Source organism: Onychostruthus taczanowskii, unplaced genomic scaffold (assembly GCF_017590055.1).
Source record: "Onychostruthus taczanowskii isolate IOZ18803 unplaced genomic scaffold, ASM1759005v1 scaffold32, whole genome shotgun sequence".
In the NCBI taxonomy this organism is placed as follows: domain Eukaryota; kingdom Metazoa; phylum Chordata; class Aves; order Passeriformes; family Passeridae; genus Onychostruthus; species Onychostruthus taczanowskii.
Window position 1 is genome coordinate 950,479 of NW_024500572.1, and position 22,438 is coordinate 972,916.

Sequence of the window (22,438 nt, forward strand, 5' to 3'; positions counted from 1 at the left end):
GACGCCCTGAGGAACCTCCTCAGCTCCCGCTGTGACGGACACCCTGAGGAACCTCCCGTCCGCTCTGACGGACACCCTGAGGAGCCTCCCCAGCTCCCGCTCTGACGAACACCCTGAGGAACCTCCCGTCCGCTGTGACGGACACCCTGAGGAACCTCCCCGGCGCCCGCCCTGCCGGACACCCTGAGGGCCGGCCCCACCAAAGCGCCCTCACAGCCAGGCCACTTCCGCCCCGCCAAAGTGCCCCACCCGGCCATATGACGGCTGGGCGGCCGGAGTGACAGCGCCGCCGACCAATGGTACCGCGCCGCTGCCGGGGGCGGGGCAGGGCGCTGGCGGAGTGACAGCACCCTCGACCAATGGCGCCGCGCCGCTGCCCGTGGGGCGGGGCCGGCGGCGGCGGTGGGCGCCGCGGGGCCGGGGACGCGGGGCCATGGACGAGGCCGAGCCGAGCGAGCGCAGCCCTCTGCTGAGCAGCGGCGAGCGCGGGCGGGCGGCGAGCAGCGCCTTCCAGGGCCGGCGGCTGGCCTGCGCCGCCGTGCTGCTGGCCGAGCTGCTGGAGCGAGTGGCCTTCTACGGCATCACCTCCAACCTGGTGCTGTTCCTCAACGGGCCGCCCTATGGCTGGGAGGGCGCGCAGGCCAGCCAGGCGCTGCTGCTCTTCATGGGCATCACCTACCTGGTGTCGCCGTTCGGGGGCTGGCTGGCTGACGCGCTGCTGGGCAAGTTCGGCACCATCCTGCTCAGCATGGCGCTCTACCTGCTGGGCATGCTGGCCTTCCCCGTCATCGCCGCGCCGCACACCCGCCAGGGCCTCTGCGGGGACATCCCCCTGTTCCCCGTGGAGAACTGCTCCTCGCCGGCCGCCAACGCCACCCCGGCGCCCTGCTCGCAGGCGGGAGCCACCCGCTACTGCGCCACCGCCACCTTCGTGGGACTGGTCCTCGTGGGGCTGGGCGTCGGCTCGGTCAAGGCCAACATCACCCCGTTCGGGGCAGACCAGGTCAAGTATGGCGAGGCACGGGGTGGCAGAGGGGCTTGCCGTGCTGGGCTGGGCGCTGCCAGCGCGCTGACCGCTCTGCAGGTGCTCGGCCTTGGAGGGAAGCGCCTCGTCCAGCTCTGCTCCCTGTGCAGGTTGTTAAGCTGGGCCCTGTTTGGAGTAATTTTGGTGCCTGTGGGGTGTCAGGTCACTTATGAGCCTTGGTTTCCTGGTTACGCTGCCCGGGGTTACCCCCACCCTCTGTGGGGTCTGAGTTGGCTCAGCCATCAGCGTCTTGAGGACTTGGCTTGAATATTTAATGGCCATTAAGTGGACTGTTAATTGTCCTCACTGGTGAGTTTGTGACCTCAGAGCTCATCGGATGAAGTACAGGATACACATTTTAGCTGTGACAAGGATGACGTGGGCAGTGGCAGAGTCCTTTACCATCCTGTGACAAAGGAAGGCTGCAGAAGGAGCAGCTTTCGTGCTGTAGGTGTTTGTGCACTGCATTGCCCTTGAGGGGCATTTCTGTGCAGGCTTGTGCTGCATCACATGATGGGGGAAGCTGCTCTGGCCGTGGCAAACATCACCTGGGCTGCTCTGTAAGGACACATCCTGTCAGATGACCTTATGGAGACCCACCACAGTGATACCATCCGTTGGGTCACCACTGCAGGACCCAGGGGTGCACAGAAAACGTCTGAGAGGCAACCTGCACTTCAGTAGCAACCGGAATGCTGTTACATGCAGTTGTTTTACAGTCCTGTGCTGAGGCAGTGTGCTGGCTGTGGATGTTGAAATGTAATTTCTGCTTTGCAGATGGAGGGTTTCAGTATGCTCAGGTACTGCTGGGCAGCTTCTCTAACTAAACTGAAAGTCCAGTGGCATGTCTGTTTGCTGGCTCCGAGTTCTGGTTAGAGCAGGTATCAGAAATGCCATGAATTCTTTGAAAGAGGGAGAATCCACCACAGAATCACTGCCAAGCATACCTCTGTTCTCTCTTGTGCAGTTTGCATTTGTCATTCTTTGGCATTTCGTGTATTCTGAATGCTGGGTGAAAGGCAGTATATAAATGTAAAACATTATTATAGCCCAGGATTGTGTGTCCCCAGTGCATTAGCTCTGCTTAAGCCAGCCTGAGCCCATCAAGTGAAATAGCTTTAATATGACTTTATCTTGTAAGGTGTTTTTCAAAACTGACTGCTCATCCCCAGAACGCTTTATGAAAGTTAAACATGGGAGATAAATAATGGCAGGAACAGAGCAAAAGGAGAGCCATTGCCAATGGAAGTGTAGCTGTTGTAGCTGGATTTTGTAAAGGCTTTTCCCCCAGGATTTCAAGGAAAGCAGGTTTTGGCTGGGTTTGCAGATAATTCACAGTGATTTATGCAGGGTGAAGCAAAAGAAATACTCCTTTCTGGCCCATAATAATCAGTGGAGCTCTGCCGAGGCCTGAATTTTTCCCCTTCTCTCTTTTTCTGGCTTATCTCTTGTTAAATATATTACAGCATGCCACTTGCCTTGGAGTGCAGCTTGGGGCCCTCTTGGGTGCCTTTTCCCTGCACAGGAATGTAGAAAACTGTTGGGGAAATGAGTGTATATCTGTGTTGCTGGGTATATCTATCTGTATCTGTCCACCTATCTCTGCACCTGAGAATAAAGTCTATCCCAGAGCCACGTTCTTGGGAGGCCAGAGCACATTGCAAACGTGTTTTGGCTGGATGTGTGCTGGTAGGATTTGTCCTCTTTCCCCAAAGGAAAGGGTGAATTGTGTCTCATGTACTTTAGTTGGCACCTTTCAGAACGTTAGTTGCATTTCATTGCAGATCTCTTAAAAATTACCGTGTGAATTTTTCAGCTTTAATGTGTGTATAGAATTGGGGTGGAGAGCTCTTGTATAATGAGAGATCTTTATTTAGCAGAACCACTTTGTGGAAGATCAGAAGCTGAATTGCAATACTTTTCTCTGAAGTTGGAAGCTGTGGTTCCTAACTCTGTTGAGTGCCTGCTTTTACAAGTGCTGTTAGAGTAGAGTTAGGATGGAGTAACTCCCACCAGTGAGTTTAGCAAAAGGAGTTCTGCAAAGCTGGGACAGAGCAGCTTTTGTCAAGTGTGTTTATAAATGTTTCTCTAGAAGTTGCAGCCTGCTCCAGGGTGCTGTGTGAATCTGAGGGATGGTTCTAATGGTGTTTCTAAGCATGTGATCCCATAACCTGGCACTTTCCAGTTCCCCTTTCCAGTGAGTGTTTGCTGCCACTTCCCGTCCCCAGAGCAGCCTGTGACTTTCTGCAGTTAGGAAACAACAGGACTGCTGCTCATTATTGTGAAAGCTGTTTCAGCTTCAGCACCGAGGCCAGAATAGTAGCAGACTCCTAATCTGGTCTCAGCCATAATGGTTCTAATTTTAGCTGGCTCTGTTTCAGGGTGACAGGGATTAGGGAGGCCAGGTTTCACCCACGCTGTGCTGCCCAACAGCCAACAAATCCACCAGGCCATAACTGCCACAGATCTTCCAGCTCTGCTAAAATCGGTGCTTTACAGTTGCTGTTGGAAATTGCTGCAGTAAAGATGGCTTTAGAGTGATTTCCAGCCTTTATTTATTTGTAGAGCATAGATTTTCCAGCCTCTGGATAAGGATGGGGAGCCACGTATAAAGATTTGAAGATCCTTGACTGCAACTAGTTTTGTTGTTGCTGCTGTCAAACTTCTTATGAGCCTGTGGACCTCGAAGGCTCTGCAAAGAACAAGTCTGAAACAAGTTGTGGCATTCACGAGGCCAGTAATAACAGATGGGAGAGGAACAGACTTTATCTGTGGGCTTGCTGGATTTCGGTATAAAACTTTGAAATTATGTAGCAGCTGAGTAATACTGTGCAGCTCAGCTACCCAGCTCTCTCAGAGGGTCTCAGAGAATAAGTGGTTGTCTGCAGTGGTGGGTTAGAGGGTGAGGATTCTGTAAATCTGACTGCACAGAACTCTTGTCACTGTACCTTCTTCGGTAGGACGAGGACAGGCTCCTCTGTTCCATCCCTGCTCTGTTGTGTGGTTGCTCTCAGAGCTCACTGGGATGAGTTTGGGGGTGTTTGTTACATTTTTCACTTGTGACTATCAGTTGACTGTAGGAACAAATGAAAACTACCACTGGCAGGAACTTTTGAGTGGTCATGTTCCTTTCATGCAGGGTTTTGACAAGACATCTTCATAGTTCTTTGTCTTTGAGAAGATATTCCACCAGAGATTCAGTGGGACCTTTATTCACTTATTAATGTTTGCCAGTTAAATGCTGTAGTGGCATTTCAGATGTGGCTGTGATGTGATTTTTAGTGCAAATACATATTTTGATAAAGAAGGAGGAGATGCATTCTAAGTCTGTGGTGTGTCTGTCCTTTGAGCACTGCCTTCCTTTTGGTCACTGCTACAAAAAGGACCCTGGAGACGGTGAGGGAAGTTTCCAGAAAGGGCCACAGACATGGTCAGTAGTTTCCAGGTGAGGAATCACAAACCAGTCTAAATTTCCTACCTCTGAAAAGGCAGCGAAAAGGAAGGTGTGACAGTGGTTTGTGCCAGCAGTGGAGCAGGAATGGGATGGAGCTGGTCTGTGTCGGGGGCGGGAATGGGATTGGAGCTCAGCTGTCTGTGCTGTTTCCAGAACAGGGTGAAAGGAGCGAGGCTCAGACAGGGCGGGTTCAAAGCGGGCGAGTGGAGCACTCCTTCCCACTGTGCCATTACCTGTGGAGCTCTCTGGCACAGGATGTTGTGGGTTCTGAAGGCTGACCCGGGTTCAGAGGCAGGTTACACAAGCTCATGGAGAGGAGAGCTGCTGCATTGATTAAGCAGAGAGAAGCCATCCTTGGTTCAGGAAGTTTCTCAGGAGCTAATGGTGGGAGGCTGGGATAATGCTTGACAGAAGGCTCATGGTGTGCTTCCCTGTTCTTACCTGCATCAAAGTGTGCTTTCTTCTGCCAGCTTTCCTTTGTAGAGATGTCAGCAAGGTCATGTGCAAGAGGGAGGATGAGAAGTCATCTGCCTTGCAGAAATAAGAGAACTGAGACTTTGTGATGAAGAAACGGAAACTCCATCAAACAGATTGCTAACACTTAGACAAGCTGGAGCACTGTGTTCTGTGTAATTGTTTGCTAATATCCTGCTGCTCATTGGGCTTTAGGAGGAATTCCTAGATTGATCCACTGCTGCAGATGGTGAAAGTTAGGAATTGAGTACCAAGTTGAAGCTGGAGAGGGAGAATTTCTTGGGTTTAGTGTCCAGGATTGAGTTTGACATTCTAACAGAGGCACCTGAATGCCTGGCAGTGCTATTAACTGTGCACAGGAATTGATACTTTAACATTTCCTCTCTGGGGCTTGGCTAAATGGTACAGATGGGTTTGTGCACCACTGGGAAACCCAAAGCTGTTAATCAGAACTGGCAGTGTTAAAAACTCACTTATAAGGCACAGCTTGCTTTTCATACTGCAAACTAAATATGGGTCTGTTGAAGGTGTGGCAAATGAGGAGGGGAAATTTGCAGTTACAAATGAAAAATAACTGACTCAGCCATGGCACTGACTTGCTAGCCACTGTTAATGGCCTTTCAGTCATCAGCCACTGACAAACACAGTATTATGGATTCTTCTACAGACTACTTGATCTTTTTAATGTATTTCAGATTTTAATTTGCATCATTTCTCTTACATCACCTCTTATGAGTGATGCTGGGTTCCTTGAACTGAATTACAAAATGTGGGGTAACTTACAATAGACAATAATAAAGAGGGATGGTGAAAACTGTACAGGATAGTTCTGTAAACCAGGGATGGCTTTACTTTCACTGGAGAGACAGTGAGAGAAACAGAAAAAATAACACTATGAACAGCACTGACTTACAGGGATAAATATTTACTGGGGCTTTGTGATCCTCAGGCAACCCAAATTTAATTAATTTTTTTAAAGGTCCAAAGGACAAGTGCTCAATTTCTGTTCTGATGAGAGGCATTAATACTGTTAAAAATTTGTTGTTTAATTACCAAGTATTCATTTGAGGCTTAGAAAATGGAATAGTGTTAACTGTTATGTAAATGCAGTTAGAAGAAGCAATTGTGGCAATATTTGAATTTTTAGGCAGCTTAACTTTTTGTTACTGAAAAATAGTTACTTAAACTTCTGTGGTACTGGGATGTTAACTGAGGGAGCTTTTTGTAGAGAAATGAGCCAGGGAGAGTCAGTGCAGTAGCAATAAGAGTGGCCTCTCTGGGGAAGCTGTGTCTCTCAGTAGTGTGGAGTAGTTTTTTATCCCTGTGCTGAGCTTCTAGAAGGTTACTCACCTTCTAGAATAATGGTGCAGCTCTCACTGAGGTGTCATTTCATCAAATACATGTGAAGCCCAAAACACTTAAATCATTGCAGTGTGACTCTAAATGAAACCTGAGCTCTTCAGTGCATTCAGCTTGTTTGAATTCTAATTCAAAGATTCTAATTCTGTTTAACCTTATTTTCTTCAGAAACTGAAGGGCTTGCTTTTAATCTTCTCCAGGTCAAAGACCGGGGTCCAGAAGCCACAAGAAGGTTTTTTAATTGGTTTTATTGGAGCATTAATTTGGGAGCTATCCTCTCTCTGGGAGGCATTGCCTACATCCAGCAGAACGTGAGCTTTGTCATCGGGTACAGCATCCCAACAGTCTGCATTGGCATTTCCTTCATGGTTTTCTTGTGTGGGCAGAGCTTCTTCATCACCAAACCTCCCGATGGCAGTGCCTTCACCGACATGTTCAGAATTCTCACGTACTCCTGCTGCTCCAAGAAGAGCCACGGGGAGCACGCAGCAAACAGGTTTGTGACAGCTCTTCTGTGTGGCCTCCTTCAGTCAGCTAGGACTGAGCTCCTTAGCTCACACTGGCAGCTTTGCTCTGAGAGCTGGAGCTGCTTTCTGGGAGCTGAGGGATGGAAGAGGCACAGTGAGAGCACTGGGTGTCCCTGCAGCCAGACCATGGTGTCAGCTGAGCTCTGTGTCCTGCCAGCTCAGCGTTCCTGAGGGGTACCACAGCCTCACTGGGCTGCTCTCAGCATTAGTTAACTTTCTTTGGTTTTGTGAATATGTTATATTATCTTTTATATATATATATGTGAATATGTTATATATAAAAGATATGTTTGTGGATGCCTTCTGATTTGAAAAGCACTGTCATCTGCATTTAATGCTGTAAGTGGCTTGGTGGGAGGCCAAAATTCTTCCACACCTAAGAGCTGCCCAGAAATACTGGTGGTTGAGTTGAATCACTGGTAAGAGGTGTCAGGTGCCTCTGCAGTGGGCTTGCATGTGTTCAGATTGCCAGACAGTTCAGTGACTTAACCAGCAATATCACAAAATGCAGGCTACTCCAGGGTCTGCCAGTTGTTCAGGGCTGGGCTGTGTGGGGAGGATGGGAAATAAGGAAACTCCATGGCAGAAGGTTTCCTCTCGTGTTTCCACCCGCTGGGGATCCATTCTAGCCTAGCTGTGCTGCTGGAACTTACATGAATTACTCATTTTGGAAATGCATTAGCTTTTTATAAGGAAGATTGCCAGTTATGTGTAAGTAAACATCTCAAATCCTTTTCCAAAGTGAAGGCCAGGGAGTGCTGCACCCGCCTCGCAAGCAAAGCCTCTTCGAGATGGCCAAGCTGTCTCGGGGGGGCCCCTTCAGAGAAGATAAGGTGGAGGATGTGAAAGCTCTTGTCAAGATTATCCCTGTCTTTCTGGCTTTAATACCTTACTGGACAGTGTATTTTCAAGTGAGTAGTTCCAAATGGTTACAGTAATATTTTACATAATCTCTGATTTAACATTTTCGGGGTGTTCTCTTATAAATAGGAAACTTACCTTGAAGTTGAGAGGTGAAAAATGACTACTAAGGAATGCTCTCAATAATATCTTGACCTAATAATAGAAAAAAAAAATCATTGCAATTGTAGTTAAGACTCACAGTTGTACAGATTCACATCTCTTAAATGCTGTGCTGTGTTTCATCTTTCAGCTGTTTCATATAGGTCAGGCTTACTGGTCTAGACCTCATTTTAATTTTCAGGTTCTGCCTTATGGAGATGATTCAGAATATCAGATACATTTTGGGCAAAAGAAACAATGCAGAAATTGTTTTCAAAGACACACAAATGATTCTTTGTGTTTTTAGTAAAAATAGCTACAAGGTTAAAAATTCTTGTAATGTTCTGACCGTAATTGTTTTCAGTTTGCTGTGTTAGCATTTCACCTCTGGTATAATCTTTGTTAATGGTTACAAAATGAAAAATACCTTGCTCTCAGCACTCCTTGTCCAAGTAATCCCAACTCCTCTTTCCTAATGCTAGATGCAGACAACGTATGTACTGCAGAGTCTGCATCTGAAAATCCCCGAGATCTCCAACGACACCAACTCCATCCACACGGTGAGCAGAGCAAAACAAGTGCCAGGGGCCCTTCTTTAGTGGGAATGCAGGTTAGGTCAGCGTGGTACAGAAATTCCAGGCAGTTCAGGCAGTGCCTTTGGGAATCAGGGGCCTCAGCCTCTGGGGATTTAGGAGAGGAGCACAATGCACATCCCAGATTTTGTCACACCAGGGGTCTGGAGCTCACACCAGCCTGCTCTGATGCATTCAGGTAATTCTCACTGCTTTCATCCAGAGTTTCTTTGTCCTTCAGAGGCCAAAGTCTGACCTTTGGAGAAAGCTGATGGATCTCCACGCCCTGAGTTTCCAGAGCAGGACAGAAGCATTCCTGCAATCCCAGTGGGAATGCATCCCCATCCTTCAGTGATACATTAGCACGTGGAATTGGAGACACATTTGTTACTTTAGACTGCCTAATCAATAATCACTTTACCTTCAGCATATTGAAAGAAGCTGTTCAATCAATACTTCTCAAGAAAGGCTGGCACCATGTGATTGCAGAAATGGTACAGAGAAGTAAAACACAGGGTTTACAGGATTTACATGTGTTACACCACCCTCTCTAGTCATTTGACAAGGGTAACTTGATTTTAATTGAACTTTGCATTTACGTTAGTAAGACTGATTCTGCTCTTCTGTGGCATATTTGTGATAGTTCTAAGCTTAAGAGGAGACAGACAGAGTTTGGCTGTTAAATATTTTTCATGACTGAATTGTTCAATTCTGTCAGATGAGAAACTGGACTTACAGATGTATGAGCAGCCAGATTCAATGAAAACCTGAAGAGCTGAGTATTTTCTTCAGCTTTTAAACACTCTTATTTGAATTTTCACAATGTCTGTCAGTGCATTGCTGTTTATTTTGGATCAAAGTGTTCAATCAAAACCTTATCAGTATAGTAATAGTAAAAATTAGTATAATAATAGTAAAAATTACCTCCTAAGTATGAAATTGCCCACTGGAGTCATCTCCCCTTTCAGTTCCCAGCAGCCTGGCTGACGATGTTTGATGCAGTGCTTATCCTGATCCTGATACCCCTAAAAGACAAACTGGTGGACCCCATTTTGAAGAGGAATGGCTTGCTGCCATCCTCACTGAAGAGGATTGCAGTTGGAATGTTCTTTGTGATGTGCTCTGCCTTTGCTGCAGGTAAGAAAACGACTTGGACATCTCCTGACACGGTGAATTGTTCAGCTCACTGCAACAGCATTTTCTAAAGAGCTGTGTGAATATTTAATTCAGCATTATTCAGATGTTTTTTAGTGGGATAGTTGGGATGTGCCTTCATGGGTGCATTTCCCTGAGTAAAGGGGATTGCATCCAACAATTTGCTAAACTGTTTTGAACACTTGCAATAAAATAGGACCATTTTTTCCTGCCTGAAGTAGACTTTGCATATACCCTTTAAAAATGTTTCTTCATACATTCTTACTCACAAGTATAAAAAAGCTGAAATTTTACCCAAAATCCTTTCCCATGCTCTGAAATAAAAAAGTTAGGTTAAGGCTGAACAAGAGTTTCCTCCCACTTTGGGTTTTCTCCCCCCTATCTTCCTGTTCCCTAATGTTTGGGAATTAGTGTAGTGTAAAATAACTCAGCTGTGGCATGAAAGGGAAAAGATGTCAGCTCTGCTGGCCCCATAAATCAGCTGCTTTGGAGATGATCTCAAGTTGTTAAGTGCTGCTGATGTGGAACTGAACATCTCTGAGCAATGCTTCACAGAGTCTATAGCCCTCACCAGCATCACTGTAATGAACATCCTGATAAATCATTACAGCATTAAATAAATTCATTGCAGCACTTGGGATCCCCTGTATTGTAGGGAGAGGGACACTTTGTATGGTTATTAAGATTTCTTTCAATGAGAGAGGTAATTATTAGGCCAAGGTCACTTTGTGGGCAAGGAAAGTTCTCAAGCAAAGTGACATAAAGTTAAATAGAAGTGTTTCTCTTATTCCATGTTTCTCAGGACACTGCTGCTGCAGAGAGGATGATGTAAAACACTTAAAATGTCAGCTCTTTAAATAGAACCTGTGGGCTCACATATGAGGGAATTCAAAACCAGCAATATGTGTCTTTATTCTAGTGGGGAAGAGCACATCAAGCTGTGATGGCTGAGTTGGGGAATGGGTTCCTACAGCAGAATTCCTTCAAGTTTCTGATGCTTTTTTCAATTCACCTACAAATGTAACAAATGCTTTTGTTGGTTTGATCCTCCCCAGGTCTGCCCCAGTAGAAACTGAAAAGGTGAATTCTTTGGGTGATTATTTGCAATCTGTTTGGAAAGTTTTGACCTTTAGGAGTAAACTGACATCTCTTCATCGTAACAGGAATTTAAGAGCTTCAGTTGTGACAAATTTGGGGTTTAGGAAACTGTTTATTTCTAGCAAGGTGTTGGTTTCTAGGTTTCATTCAATTTTTATTTTCTCATTAAGTCATATTTATAGCTGCCATGTTTTAGCATCCTTAAAATACACTATCACTTCCAACCACTGCCTTTGAGCGGAACACTGAATGAAATCTTAAACACATGAAAATGTCAAGAATTTGCAATCATTGCAACATCTTAATGATTTGTTTGTGCCATATTTCCATTTTGACTTGCTTATCTAACAGCCATTAGTTGTGGACACTACTCAGGCTGCCTATTAGATTGGTTAGATTATTTAAAATATTTTATAAACTGTGTTAAAATACAACTGATTAGATTTAATGAACATCTGCTGTGCTTCATGCATCTCATGGTGAATTCTGAGCAGCAATGTTCATGGTTATTCAGCTGGAAAATCTACTTCATTTATAGAGTTTAAACCATTACAGCAAGAAGTTCAGATTATTTTAACTACTAAGAGTGTAAAATTAAATATGAAACTTGTCTATCAAAGTCTTAAGGGAAGAATCAATAGATTCCAGATTCTGAAGTACTTCAAAGACGAATTTATGGCAAAGTTTGGTATATTGTAATTGTGCTCCTAGGTAGCTCAATGCTTATTTTGTAAGAGTATAAACACATCAAGATCACTTGATGTTTTGAGGTGCAACAATTCTGTGTTGAGTGCAAATAAATTAAATTGTGTCTAAGCTCTTAGATGACTCTACTGCTTTGTTTACACTTTAATTAGGTTCCACTCTAAAGTGTTTGGCAGCTATATTAACATTAAAACATCAAGAAGTCCAGTTTTATTTTAATTACAGCAGCCCTTCATAGTTCAGAGGGCACTGAGGTAGGTGAAGAGCTAAAGAAAGATACATAAAAACAAGATGGGTCACCTAAAAAGAAGTGAGGAATATAGAGAAAATGTGGTGGCTGGCCTGACATGAAGAAGGAATAAATTCAGACCAATCTTTACCTAAAATCTCAGATGTTAGTGAGACATTTGGCACTGTCACTTAGCACAGAGGTGCTGATCGGGCTGCTCCCCTCAGTTTTATGTCACAGACTTGGGAAGGCACAGGAGAGCAGGAACCATGCTGTACAGCAGGAATTGGGATTGTTCCTGGGAACCATGCTGTACAGCAGGAATTGTGAACATCAGGAACTGTGATTGTTCTGGGAATCATGCTGTACAGCAGGAATTGGGATTGTTTTGTACAGCAGGAACTGTGATTGTTTATGTGAACCATGTTGTACATCAGGAATTTTGTACATCAGGAACTGTGATTGTTTTGTACATCAGGAACTGTGATTGTTCCTGTGAACCATGCTGTACATCAGGAGCTGTGATTGTTTTGTACAGCAGGAACTGTGTTTGTTCTGGGAACCATGCTGTACAGCAGGAATTGTGAACATCAGGAACTGTGATTGTTCTGGGAACCATGCTGTACAGCAGGAATTGTGATTGTTTTGTACAGCAGGAATTGTGATTGTTCCTGGGAACCATGCTGTACAGCAGGAGCTGTGATTGTTTTGTACAGCAGGAGCTGTGATTGTTGGTACAGCAGGAGCTGTGATCGCTCTGGGAAGCGCTGCCAGCGCGGCGCGAGGGGCTCAGGGCTCACGGAATGTGGCACTGTTGGCACTGTGGGTGCTGTGGGTGCTGCAGGAGAGGGGGGCTGGCAGGGAGCAGGCAGAGGGAGTCACTGCACACGCTGGGATGGCACGAGGCAGGCAGGGTTTTGGGGACACGTTCTGTGTCCCAGGTGAGGACAGGTCGGGCTCAGGACAGAAAGAGCCCCGAGCTGACAGCACTGAGGGGGCCTGGGAGTGTCACCACACTGCTCAGCCCCGCTCCTCTGAATTGTGATGAATAAATTCACCTTATTTCCAAGGATAAGAGACAAAAGTGCCTTTACAGAGCTCTCTTTTGGGTGCAGCAGGGTTTTTATTAACTGTTAGCTGTTCTGTGTATTTTATGGAACTGTGAGTCGTTTAATCTGAGCAACTTCAACAAAACCCCACAGCATTATTTGATATTCACTTTCTACCCTAAACTGTTGTGCTGAGCAAGCTAAAAATGCTTATATTTTACACTATCCTGTCTCTTTTTCATCCCATATGAAGTACTTTCTATGCAATGTATTGCTTGTAAATCAAGCTCTAATGAGCTCTTGGATCTTTTTGGATGAAAAGTGTCATATAAATGTCATAATCATATTCATAGAGGGTTTTCATAGCTCTGCAGGACTGGTGGAGCCATTTCCATAAGCAAAAGGGTTTCTAATTTATGAATACTATGGTGGCAGTTGAAATGGTTCAACAGTGCAAAGTAGTAGTTTGTGAAAATGAAATTGCCTTTAAAAAAACCCCAGCACAGTGTCCATGAGAGCTCTGAGCTGATCCATCCAGAAATGGGCTAAGTGTTTGTATAATTATTGCTACTGAATGAGAATATAATCACTAATTCTATGGCAGAACAACTATGTCTTGAAATAACAACAGCAGAAATAGTCTGAAATGCTTTATGTCAGGAAACAAATACATATTCCTATTGTATCCTTTCTAATTGCAATGCAGGGCTGAATCCTAATTTAATTCTTAATGTGGAAAAACAGTGTTTGCATCTTAGGTCAATCTTTTTTCCCTCCCCTTTCACACAGGAATTCTGGAAAGCAACAGACTGAAAATTGTGAAGGTTAAAACAATTAACCAGACAATTGGGAATGTTACCTACCATGCTGCAGATTTGCCAATCTGGTGGCAGATTCCTCAATATGTGCTGATTGGATTCAGTGAAATCTTTGCAAGTATAGCAGGTAAGAGTGTGTGCTTAAATCTGCTTTTGTATCTATCATAAACCACGGAATCTTAGAAAATAAATACTTCTCAAGTCATTACAGGTAAGCTCTGATGTTCCCAATACATTTTTATACAATAGTGCTCAATTGAAGTGGCAGAGCTCACCATTGTCTTGCACATTTGAAGCCTGGCTATGTAAGACTGTGCTTTCAAAACTGAATTTCAAGCAATGACACCTAAAATATTTGCGTGGCATCTAGTTAGTGCTGGATATTTGCAAGTCCTAATGGAAAACAATCTACTCTTTCAATATTGTACTTTAATGCAGTTTTGTGTCCTCTGAATATTCCTCTGTGTTGGAAATACAATTTGTGCTTTGTGATTTTTTTTTGGTCACAGTTTAGAAAGTCAGTAAGTGGAAACACCTGTGTGAGGGCAAAGGGAAGAAATAAACCACATTTAGAAAGACTTACCAGTTTAAATTCACGTTACTTGAGCTTTTCCATCTGCAAAATAAGAAAAGTTTTTGTGAATACTAATAATGAAGCAGCTATTTTTCTATAATTTTATCTACTTTATTTCTAGATCAGTTTTTCTGTAGCTGTTCCAGTAGTTCAACATGACTCTTAGCAAACTGAAACTCTGCTCACATTTTGTGTGTCTGGAACAAATGAGGAGATGCTCAGTGCCCTGCAGGGCCTGTGAGATGCTGTGTGCTCACGGATTGCTGAGCTGCCAGTGAAGGAGGAGAGGAGTAGAAGGTCAGCTGTTGTGGTGTGTTTCCTGCAAGTGCAGGCTCACACAGGAGAGCTCAGGGTTCTGGGTGCTGCCTGTGGCTTCCCTGCCCTGTTGGCTGGGCTGGCACAGCTGAAATCTCCTGGGACGCTCTCAGCACGGGTTTGCTCACGTGCTGGGGAGCAGGGCTTGGTTCCCAGCACAGGACAGCTCTGAGGGACCAGGAGCCTCTTTGGCACTGCTGCAGTGGGACTGCAGCTCGTGTGCCATCCATGCAATGCCTCCAGTCCCTCATGTAAAACTCACTGTAAGCCTCTTTGGCTCTGCTGCAGTGAGACTGCAGCTCCTGTGCCATCCATGCAATGCCTCCAGTCCCTCATGTAAAACTCACTGTAAGCCTCTTTGGCTCTGCTGCAGTGGGACTGCAGCTCCTGTGCAATCCATGCAAACCCTCCATGCCTCATGTAAAACTCACTGTAAGCCTCTTTGGCTCTGCTGCAGTGGGACTGCAGCTCCTGTGCAATCCATGCAATGCCCCAGTGCCTCATGTAAAACTCATTTTAAACCTCACTGCATTTCTGCTTGACTACAGTCCCTTACTGAAGTGTTGCATTCTCTTTGCAAATACTGCGCTGTGAGGCTCGTGCTCTCCAGCTGGCTGCACCCACAGCTCCTTTCCTTCGACTGCTGGTGGCAGAGCTCCTGTTTCACTTCCCCTGGGGGAGGCTACTTTCATTCCTGGGCAATCACAGTGCCTGAAGTGAGAGCTCTGCTTCTGGGAGCTCTGGCTGGCCGTGGCCCCAGCTGTCACACGGGCCATTTGTTCCCCTCTGAGTGGAACAGAGAACTTCTGCTCCACCAGGTGTCTGCTTACTCGTGGGCTGCTGTCATCACACTTGTTAGGAAATAAAATAAGGTGCTTGCATTGCTTGGCAAGGAGAATAAAAGTGGGGTTTGTTGTTTTTTTCCTGTCTACTCATTTGCTGTCCATTTCATTATGTGTGTATGGTGCCTGTCAGAGATGCCCACACGCAAAAATCTGAAGATAAAATCTTGCCTGATTTAGTTAGTTACTAAAACTAAGGCTGTATTTCGGATTTTTACCCAAAGAGTAAAATTAATTACTTGTGGTCAGTTTAGTGGTGGTGCCACTTCAATCCTAACTCGGATAAACAGATGACTTATCAGAAACACAAGTGTTCATGGAAAATTAAACCAATTTCTTGTGTCTTACACAACCTTGTTTCTCTATCAGGCACTATTAATAGTTCATAGGTGTTTGCAAGGGAAAAATAGCAAATCTGCAGGCTGTGGAAAGGTCTTGAAGCACTTTCTGTTTGCTGAGCTCCAAGCTGAGAGGACTTCAGTGGAGTTCTCAGCCTTTAAGGCTTGCACAATTCTTAGGGGAATATTCTGTTCTGCACTGCTGGTCTGTGCCAACCACATTATAACTTCGAAAACTCTTGGTCAGTGTTTGAAAAAAAAATGTACCAGAAATTCTATGCAGAGCTTAATTGCTTTGGGTAGTGCACTTTCATTGGATTTTTTGTACAAAGGCTCTTTCCTGCCTTCTGATTGTTATCTGAACATAATTCTTAATATTTTTAAGAAGGCCTGTCAAGACTCAGAGTGTACTTTACCAATTCAGTATTAAACTTGATAAAGGCATCTACTGTGTTATGAAATCCAGGCTTAAAATAATCAAAGTGTTGCTGGTTACAAAACCATAATGATGGGGAAATGTTTGTTGTGAGCAAAAAGGGACTGAACAGCACAAGAGCTGAAACATACCTCTGTTTTTGTGTTTACTGTAAAACTAAGCATATTCTTATTAAGCCACATTAGTTACACTTGAGGTACCTTTAAAAAGATGACACACATTGCATTAATCTTTTGTATTATCCTGTCAGTCCTCCTAAAGCACCCTTGTTTAGCTGGGAATTGTAATCTCACATGACAACAGCAGCGAGGCTTTAATTTCAGAAGGGCTTGTTTGCAGGAGCATGAAATCATTATCAATGGCTGCCAGCAGCCAAAGGAGCTCTGAAGGCAAAGAGAAGATTTTATATTCTTTATGCCAGATTAAATATTAGTGTTGCTGCAAAAGCCATTCAAATTTAGAAATGCACCTTATTTTGTTGCAGAAAGTTCAGGGTTACGCTGGTTTTGGTTTTTGTTCTGAGTCTTAAAGTTTTTTCCAGCTGGAACACTCAGATCCAGTGTATCTGTGAAATGCAGAAAAAAAAGAGCCCAGATCCTTTCACGTGTTACACTTGAGCTTAACTTGCACAGAACACTCAGTGGCCTGGTGCCCAAGCTGTGGCTGAGGCTCAGGAGCCCTTGGCAGCTCTGGTCACTTAACCAGAAGTCACAAACAAGCTGCTGTGTGCTCAGGGTACTCTGCTTGGCTTTTCTTAAAGTGCAGTTGGGCAGGTGAGTACTCCTTGGGGAACCAGAATGGTTGAACTGGTGGCAGAGCCTAGGAAACAAAGGCAGTGTTAACTGTGGCCACAAACAGCACTGTGCCCCTGCCTGCTGGCAGCTGTGTCTGTGTGTCCCTTTCTCTGGCTGTGCTCGAGTCAGGGAAGCCCCAGAGCTGAGCAGGGTGAGCAGTTTCAGTTCCCTGCTGGCCCTTTGTGCCCTGTGTGCAGAGCAGGGGAAGGAGCAGCAGGGTGGTGAGCGGGCACAGCTCAGGGGCAGGAGCTGCTGGGGGCTAGAGCAGCCAGCTCTGCTTCTCTCCAGGAGCACAGCCCCAGCCTGGCCCTCCTGCCTTCAGGTGTTCATCCTTTGCTTGAGGAGAAATGCCACTGGGTTTCTGTAAAAGCTGCCTGGAGCAGGCAGACAGCAGTGCTGCTGGAAATAAAGCATGCCTTCGTTATGCCAGACACAAGAGTTATGCAATTTCAGGTCTGTAATGCTCTCCTTGCAAAGAAAAATGTTAGATGAGGTAGCATTAATTCCCAGCATGAGCAGACTGTTTTGAAACAAGCATTTCACCTGTCAGAAAAAGCTCTGCAATGAATGTATTTGATTGTCTGCTGTGAATAATCCCATTTGATTTTTGACAGGGGTATTATTCTAAAAAGGAGAGTTAATCATGGGCATTAATCTTTGTGTGGCAGAGCTAACCCAGTGTGTGCTCTTGGTACACAAATTCAGTAGCACAGATTTGCAGATGGATGGTCACTGGTACCTTTTTCTTGGGTTTATTGGATGAAATTTGAGCAAAGACAGCTGAAAGTTCAAGCCCTCTATCTACCAATCTTAAAAAGAATTGCTTGCTAGCAAGCAATGAACTCAGACAATTCTAGATCAAAAGTAAATGAAATTAAAATAATTACTGCCTTTCCAGTTCCAGTTAATTCTTCTGTCTGCACATTCAGAGACAGGGACACTGAGGCTGTAAGAAATAAATGTTCATGGCTCATGCAAGGGTGACTTTTCCTTGTCCTGCCTGCACTGCCCAGCAGCCAGGGAACAGGGAAGGTGGGAAACGTGGAACTGCAGGTTTGAGCTAGTTAAATTCATTTCTTTGGGGATAATTTTAGACAGAAAAATGAATATGTTGGTTCAGATTTGTTGATTTTACACATGGAACATAAATAAGATTAAAGTCTGTGTCTCAACATGGGGTTGATACATTGATGAGCTTTAAGAGGATTCATAAAGCAATTAAAAGGAGCTGGGAACTGCCAGGGATTCACCACACACCTCTGGCTTCTAGAACACTTCTAGAACAATCTGCTCTCATTTCTTACATACTCTAATAGCTTTTTTTCATCTTTTAATACAGGCCTAGAATTTGCATATTCAGCTGCTCCCAAGTCCATGCAGAGTGCCATTATGGGGCTGTTCTTTTTCTTTTCGGGCATTGGCTCCTTTGTTGGCTCTGGATTGTTGGCACTGGTGTCTATTAAAGAAATTGGCTGGATGAGTAATCACACAGATTTTGGTAAGTGTGTTTATCAGTGGGCTCATGCTCTGGAAAGTAGAAGTTTCAGTTAAGCATCAAGGACATGGCACTGTTGAGTTTTAAAGCAGTTTTAACACAGTTATTCTTTTCAAAATATTAATTTGTCTACTGCTCTGTTAATAGTTTCATTTTGCATCTAAGCATGAAATAATGTGACTGTGCAAAATAATTCACTTTCCTCCTGAAAGCATGAGGAACACCTCTGTAGAGCCTCAGTTACTTGCTCAGCTGTTACTGCATTTCATCTCTAGAAATTACAAATATTTTCATTTCAGTAAAAAATATTTAAATTGCGTGCAGCAGAAGAATATATTTGGTATAAAGTACCGAAATTGCTTTCTGTGGTTATGGGAAGTAAAATGTACCCATTTCTCTCCAAGTGATTATTCAGCTTCCTCATTTCAAGTGACTTCATTGAAATTACCATGAGTTAATTCTGCACTTCTGTCTGCTAGCTATTTGTACTCCTAAAGTTCAACAAATCACCTGCTTTGAGTTGCCAGTGGAGGTTAAAAATAATTACTGGCACCAGTAGGTGGCACCTTGGGAATTTCAGCAAACCCTCCCATCCTCAGTGGGCTAATTAGCTCAACAAGGAGGAGTGTGAACAGTTCTTAAAATGTCTGCTAGACCTGCCATGTGCACATGGCTTAAAATTGCAGCCTAAACTTTCAGTTTGGTCCAAGAGAATTTGCCATTTCAACTGGATTTGCATCTACCAAAAGGCAGTGGTGTCTGATTCCTGCATGTGCCACAAGTTGGCACCTGTGGCTTTAAGTTGTTCTTTAAAAGCTGCAGAAGATAAGATTGTTCTTTAAAAGCTGCAGCAGCCTGAACCTTATGGAAGTGTCCTCCCCAAAGGAATATTTCATCCCATTGAGACTTCTTTTCCCCAGTCAACTTCAAAACTGGAAAAGGAACCTTTTCTGCAATACAGAGATCATTCAGCTGGTACTGGCTCAGTAGGGAAGAAGAATTCCCCACAAATGATGATGGTGCTTCTTCAGCCCCTTGCCCTTGTTCTCTGAAGCAGCTGACAGAACACACTGCCAAATCTCCTTTCTGTGAAGTATTTGGGCTGTGCTAAATCTACCCAGAGGTGGCCAGCACTGGAAGGGGTTGCCTTTCTTGAGGCCCTGGCATCACTCTGCTCAGCTCAGTGGCACTGGGCACTGTCACACCAGGTGATTGTGCCTTTCCTGAGCCACTGGCATCAGTGTCAGCAGCTCAGTGGCACTGGGCACTGTCACACCAGGTGTTTGTGCCTTTCCCCAGCAGGGACACACCTGGCTCAGGTGATCTGCAGCTGCAGCACTCACAGCAGCCCCTGCTGTAACCCTCTGGAACTTTATAACTCCATTTTCATTGCTGAAGCAAGATGAAAAGTCAGCAGAGCCACAGCTGAGCTCTACCTGGGTTTTCCAGGGGAGGAATTGCAAGGAGTCAGTCAGGGAATGACTGGGGGCTGCTTCATGACATGCTGTATCACCACTGTAATCTCACATGCCCTAATTCCTATTTCTGCCATCTCATGACATCATTGGGGGTGAGTGACTGCCTCCAAAAGCTCCTGAGGAAGTTCCCTCCCTGCCAGCACTTCAGGGGTGCTTGCTGCCATTGAATTGACTTGTTTCTGCCACCAAAACTAAGATTTCATGGGTTTAATATCCCATCTCATAAAGGATAATTACTGCTCTTTAAACACATCTGCTCTTGAAATGGAGATTCACATCTATATTGTATTTTAAATGTCAAGGAAAGGCTCGGTTTAATTTTATTGCATTTTATGATAAGTTCATTTAATTGAATCTTAAGTTTCAGTAATTAAAGCAATTTAATCTGAACGTTTATAGGCCTGCTGCAGGAACAGCTGGTTAGGGTCCATGTACACGTCACTGTTTTAGTCTCTGCAACACATCTGATAATTCTAATGGTCCACTTGGCTGTGGTGTGCTGGAAATGAGCCACAATATATTGTTCTTGGAAATCCAGCAGGAGCTGGGCATGCTTCCTAACAGAGGAGTGATGTTTTAGCAATGAGCTTTCTACATTTAACACTGCTCAGTGTCCAAAGCAGTAACTGAGGGAGCCTCAAAGGTGAACTGGACCACAAAGAAGTCACCTGTGTGTTCATGAACTCTAAACTTTGTTGCCAAAAAAGGCTGAGAAACAATTGCAATGATGGCTTTTTTTATGTCTGTGGAGTTGCCAACTTCTTCCTTTACAGCATTCATGGAAACAATTGCAATAATGGCTTTTTTATATCTGTGGAATTGCCAACTTCTTCCTTTACAGCATTCATTTTTGGTTTTTTTTTTTTAATTTTCTTTTGACTTGGTCTAAGGCATTGGAGAACAAAAGAAAACATTGCTTATCCTGTGCACATCTTCCTCAGCAGTGCCAGCCTTTGCTGTGGATAATTAAAATGAACTTTGCTGTGGGATGGAGACGTGGCTTGGTTTGGTTCTGCAGAAAAGTCTCCACCACTGCCCCTTGACCAGATCCACGTTTTCCTTTGTACCACCTCAGCTAATGCTTCTTTCCCTCCCCAATTCTCCCTAGGCAACATTAACGGCTGCCAATTGAACTATTACTTCTTCCTGCTGGCTGCTGTCCAAGGAGCCACCCTGCTGCTCTTCCTCATCGTCTCCGTCAAGTACGAGCGCCACAAGGGCAAGGCGGGCGAGGCGGCTGCCAACGGGAGGCTGTGAGCCGGGCACGGCTGCCAGCAGCACCAGGGAAGGGCAGTGCCCAGCCACGAGCTCTCTGCCTGCCCAGGGACCCTGCAGCCCTGCCCGTGCCAGTGGGGAAGTGCCTTAGGGCAGGGCTGTGTCTTGCACTACGCCTGGCAGAGGTGACTGCACTGCGGCCGAGCTGCTGCTGCTGGAGGGGAGTGTTTCCTGAGCTCCTGAGGCTGGCACACCCCGGGCAGAGCTGCTCCTGCTCCAGGGGAGGTGTTTCCTGAGCTCCTGAGGCTGGCACACCCCGGGCAGAGCTGCTCCTGCTCCAGGGGAGGTGTTTCCTGAGCTCCTGAGGCTGGCACACCCCGGGCAGGGCAGGGACTCACAGGGGCTGTTCTCACCCCCACTGGACATGGATCACAGACACACTCTGCAGGCCAAGCCTGCCCCGAGGACACGGGACAGAAACCACTGACAGGAGCCTCAAGCAGCACGTGGGGTTCAGTGCTGGGAGTCATTCTGGGGTGACAAATCACAAATCAGCACAGCTTCAGATTTATTATTGACCTGTTACTGACAGTGTATCAAGGATTTCAGTCCAGACTGAATCCTGAATGCCAGGAGCTGTCAGACAGCTGCTGCAGGCTGCTGCACCATTCACACTCCTTGGGACTGAAGCTGTTTGACTGCAGCAATGTTTTTATTTTTGAGCCTGCATTAGATGTGTTAGGACAACAGCCACCTTTGCACAAGGCCCTGTTCAGTCTAACACTGTTCCTCCCCTAAGGACTATTCCAAACATTTGCAGGAAGCAAAGCAAGCTGGAATTGTGAGCAGATCAATGCACAGTAACCATTCAGCAGCCTTTAGCCAGGTCCTTCCTTCTTGTCTTACTTTTAGTTAACGTGCTCCAGGGTTTGGATCTTTGAGCAACACATTCCTCCAGCAGAGCAAATGGCTTTATGTTCAGCCTCTTGAATTTTAATGATTCTAACAACTGTACTACTTCAGAGTGTGTGCAGACTGGTATGGAAGGTGCAAGGAATTATGCAGAAAGAAAATAAAGCCTTTTTATTAATGTGTTGAATTTTTATAGTTTCCTTTGTCTGCGGTTCTGTTGTTTAAAATGTCCTTATTTTGTACATGGACATCTTTTTAATGAGTTTACAAAATAAAATGAACCTCCATGCTGTGACTTTCGACCTTTTGTTTCTAGGTGAATAAAATTAAACTATAACTACTTTGTTCTTTAGCCTTTATTTCCTGAAGACACAGTGGACTGGTGTTGGATTTCTGAATGTCCACAGGCACCCCATTAATTCTGTCAGGGACTACAGCAGTGTCCTATCCTTGCCCAGATAAATCAGCAAAAGTGCTTCAGCTGTTGCATTCCTCAGTATGATTTAAAACTGGAATGACTAAATAATAATGTCTCTATGAGGAAAAACTAATTTCCTTTTCTGTTTTAGAAGC

At 45.0% G+C, this 22,438-nt stretch overlaps 1 protein-coding gene across 2 annotated transcripts; it reads left to right on the forward strand.

The window, feature by feature from the left end:
- The first annotated feature begins 388 nt into the window (after positions 1–388).
- On the forward strand, positions 389–22,196 carry SLC15A4 (solute carrier family 15 member 4). 2 transcript variants are annotated; one of them, XR_005953095.1, is made up of 9 exons: positions 389–1,003; positions 6,512–6,807; positions 7,581–7,749; positions 8,323–8,400; positions 9,381–9,549; positions 13,438–13,593; positions 18,105–18,263; positions 20,847–21,177; positions 21,239–22,196. XR_005953095.1 is itself a non-coding variant. In XM_041410365.1 (8 exons), the coding sequence occupies exons 1-8, from the start codon at positions 434–436 to the stop codon at positions 20,993–20,995; spliced, it is 1,746 nt and encodes a 581-aa protein (XP_041266299.1). In that variant the 5' UTR covers positions 389–433; the 3' UTR covers positions 20,996–22,196. The 2 variants fall into 2 exon arrangements, 1 of the variants encoding a protein (XP_041266299.1); XM_041410365.1 differs by having other exon boundaries at positions 20,847–22,196.
- Positions 22,197–22,438: the final 242 nt, after the last annotated feature.

Coding starts and splice junctions, on each gene's coding strand:
- SLC15A4 (XM_041410365.1), top strand. CDS start 434: ATGGACGAGGCCGAGCCGAGCGAGCGCAGCCCTCTGCTGAGCAGCGGC. Junction 6,808..7,580: donor GGGGAGCACGCAGCAAACAG/GTTTGTGACAGC, acceptor CCTTTTCCAAAG/TGAAGGCCAGGGAGTGCTGC. Junction 13,594..18,104: donor AATCTTTGCAAGTATAGCAG/GTAAGAGTGTGT, acceptor CTTTTAATACAG/GCCTAGAATTTGCATATTCA.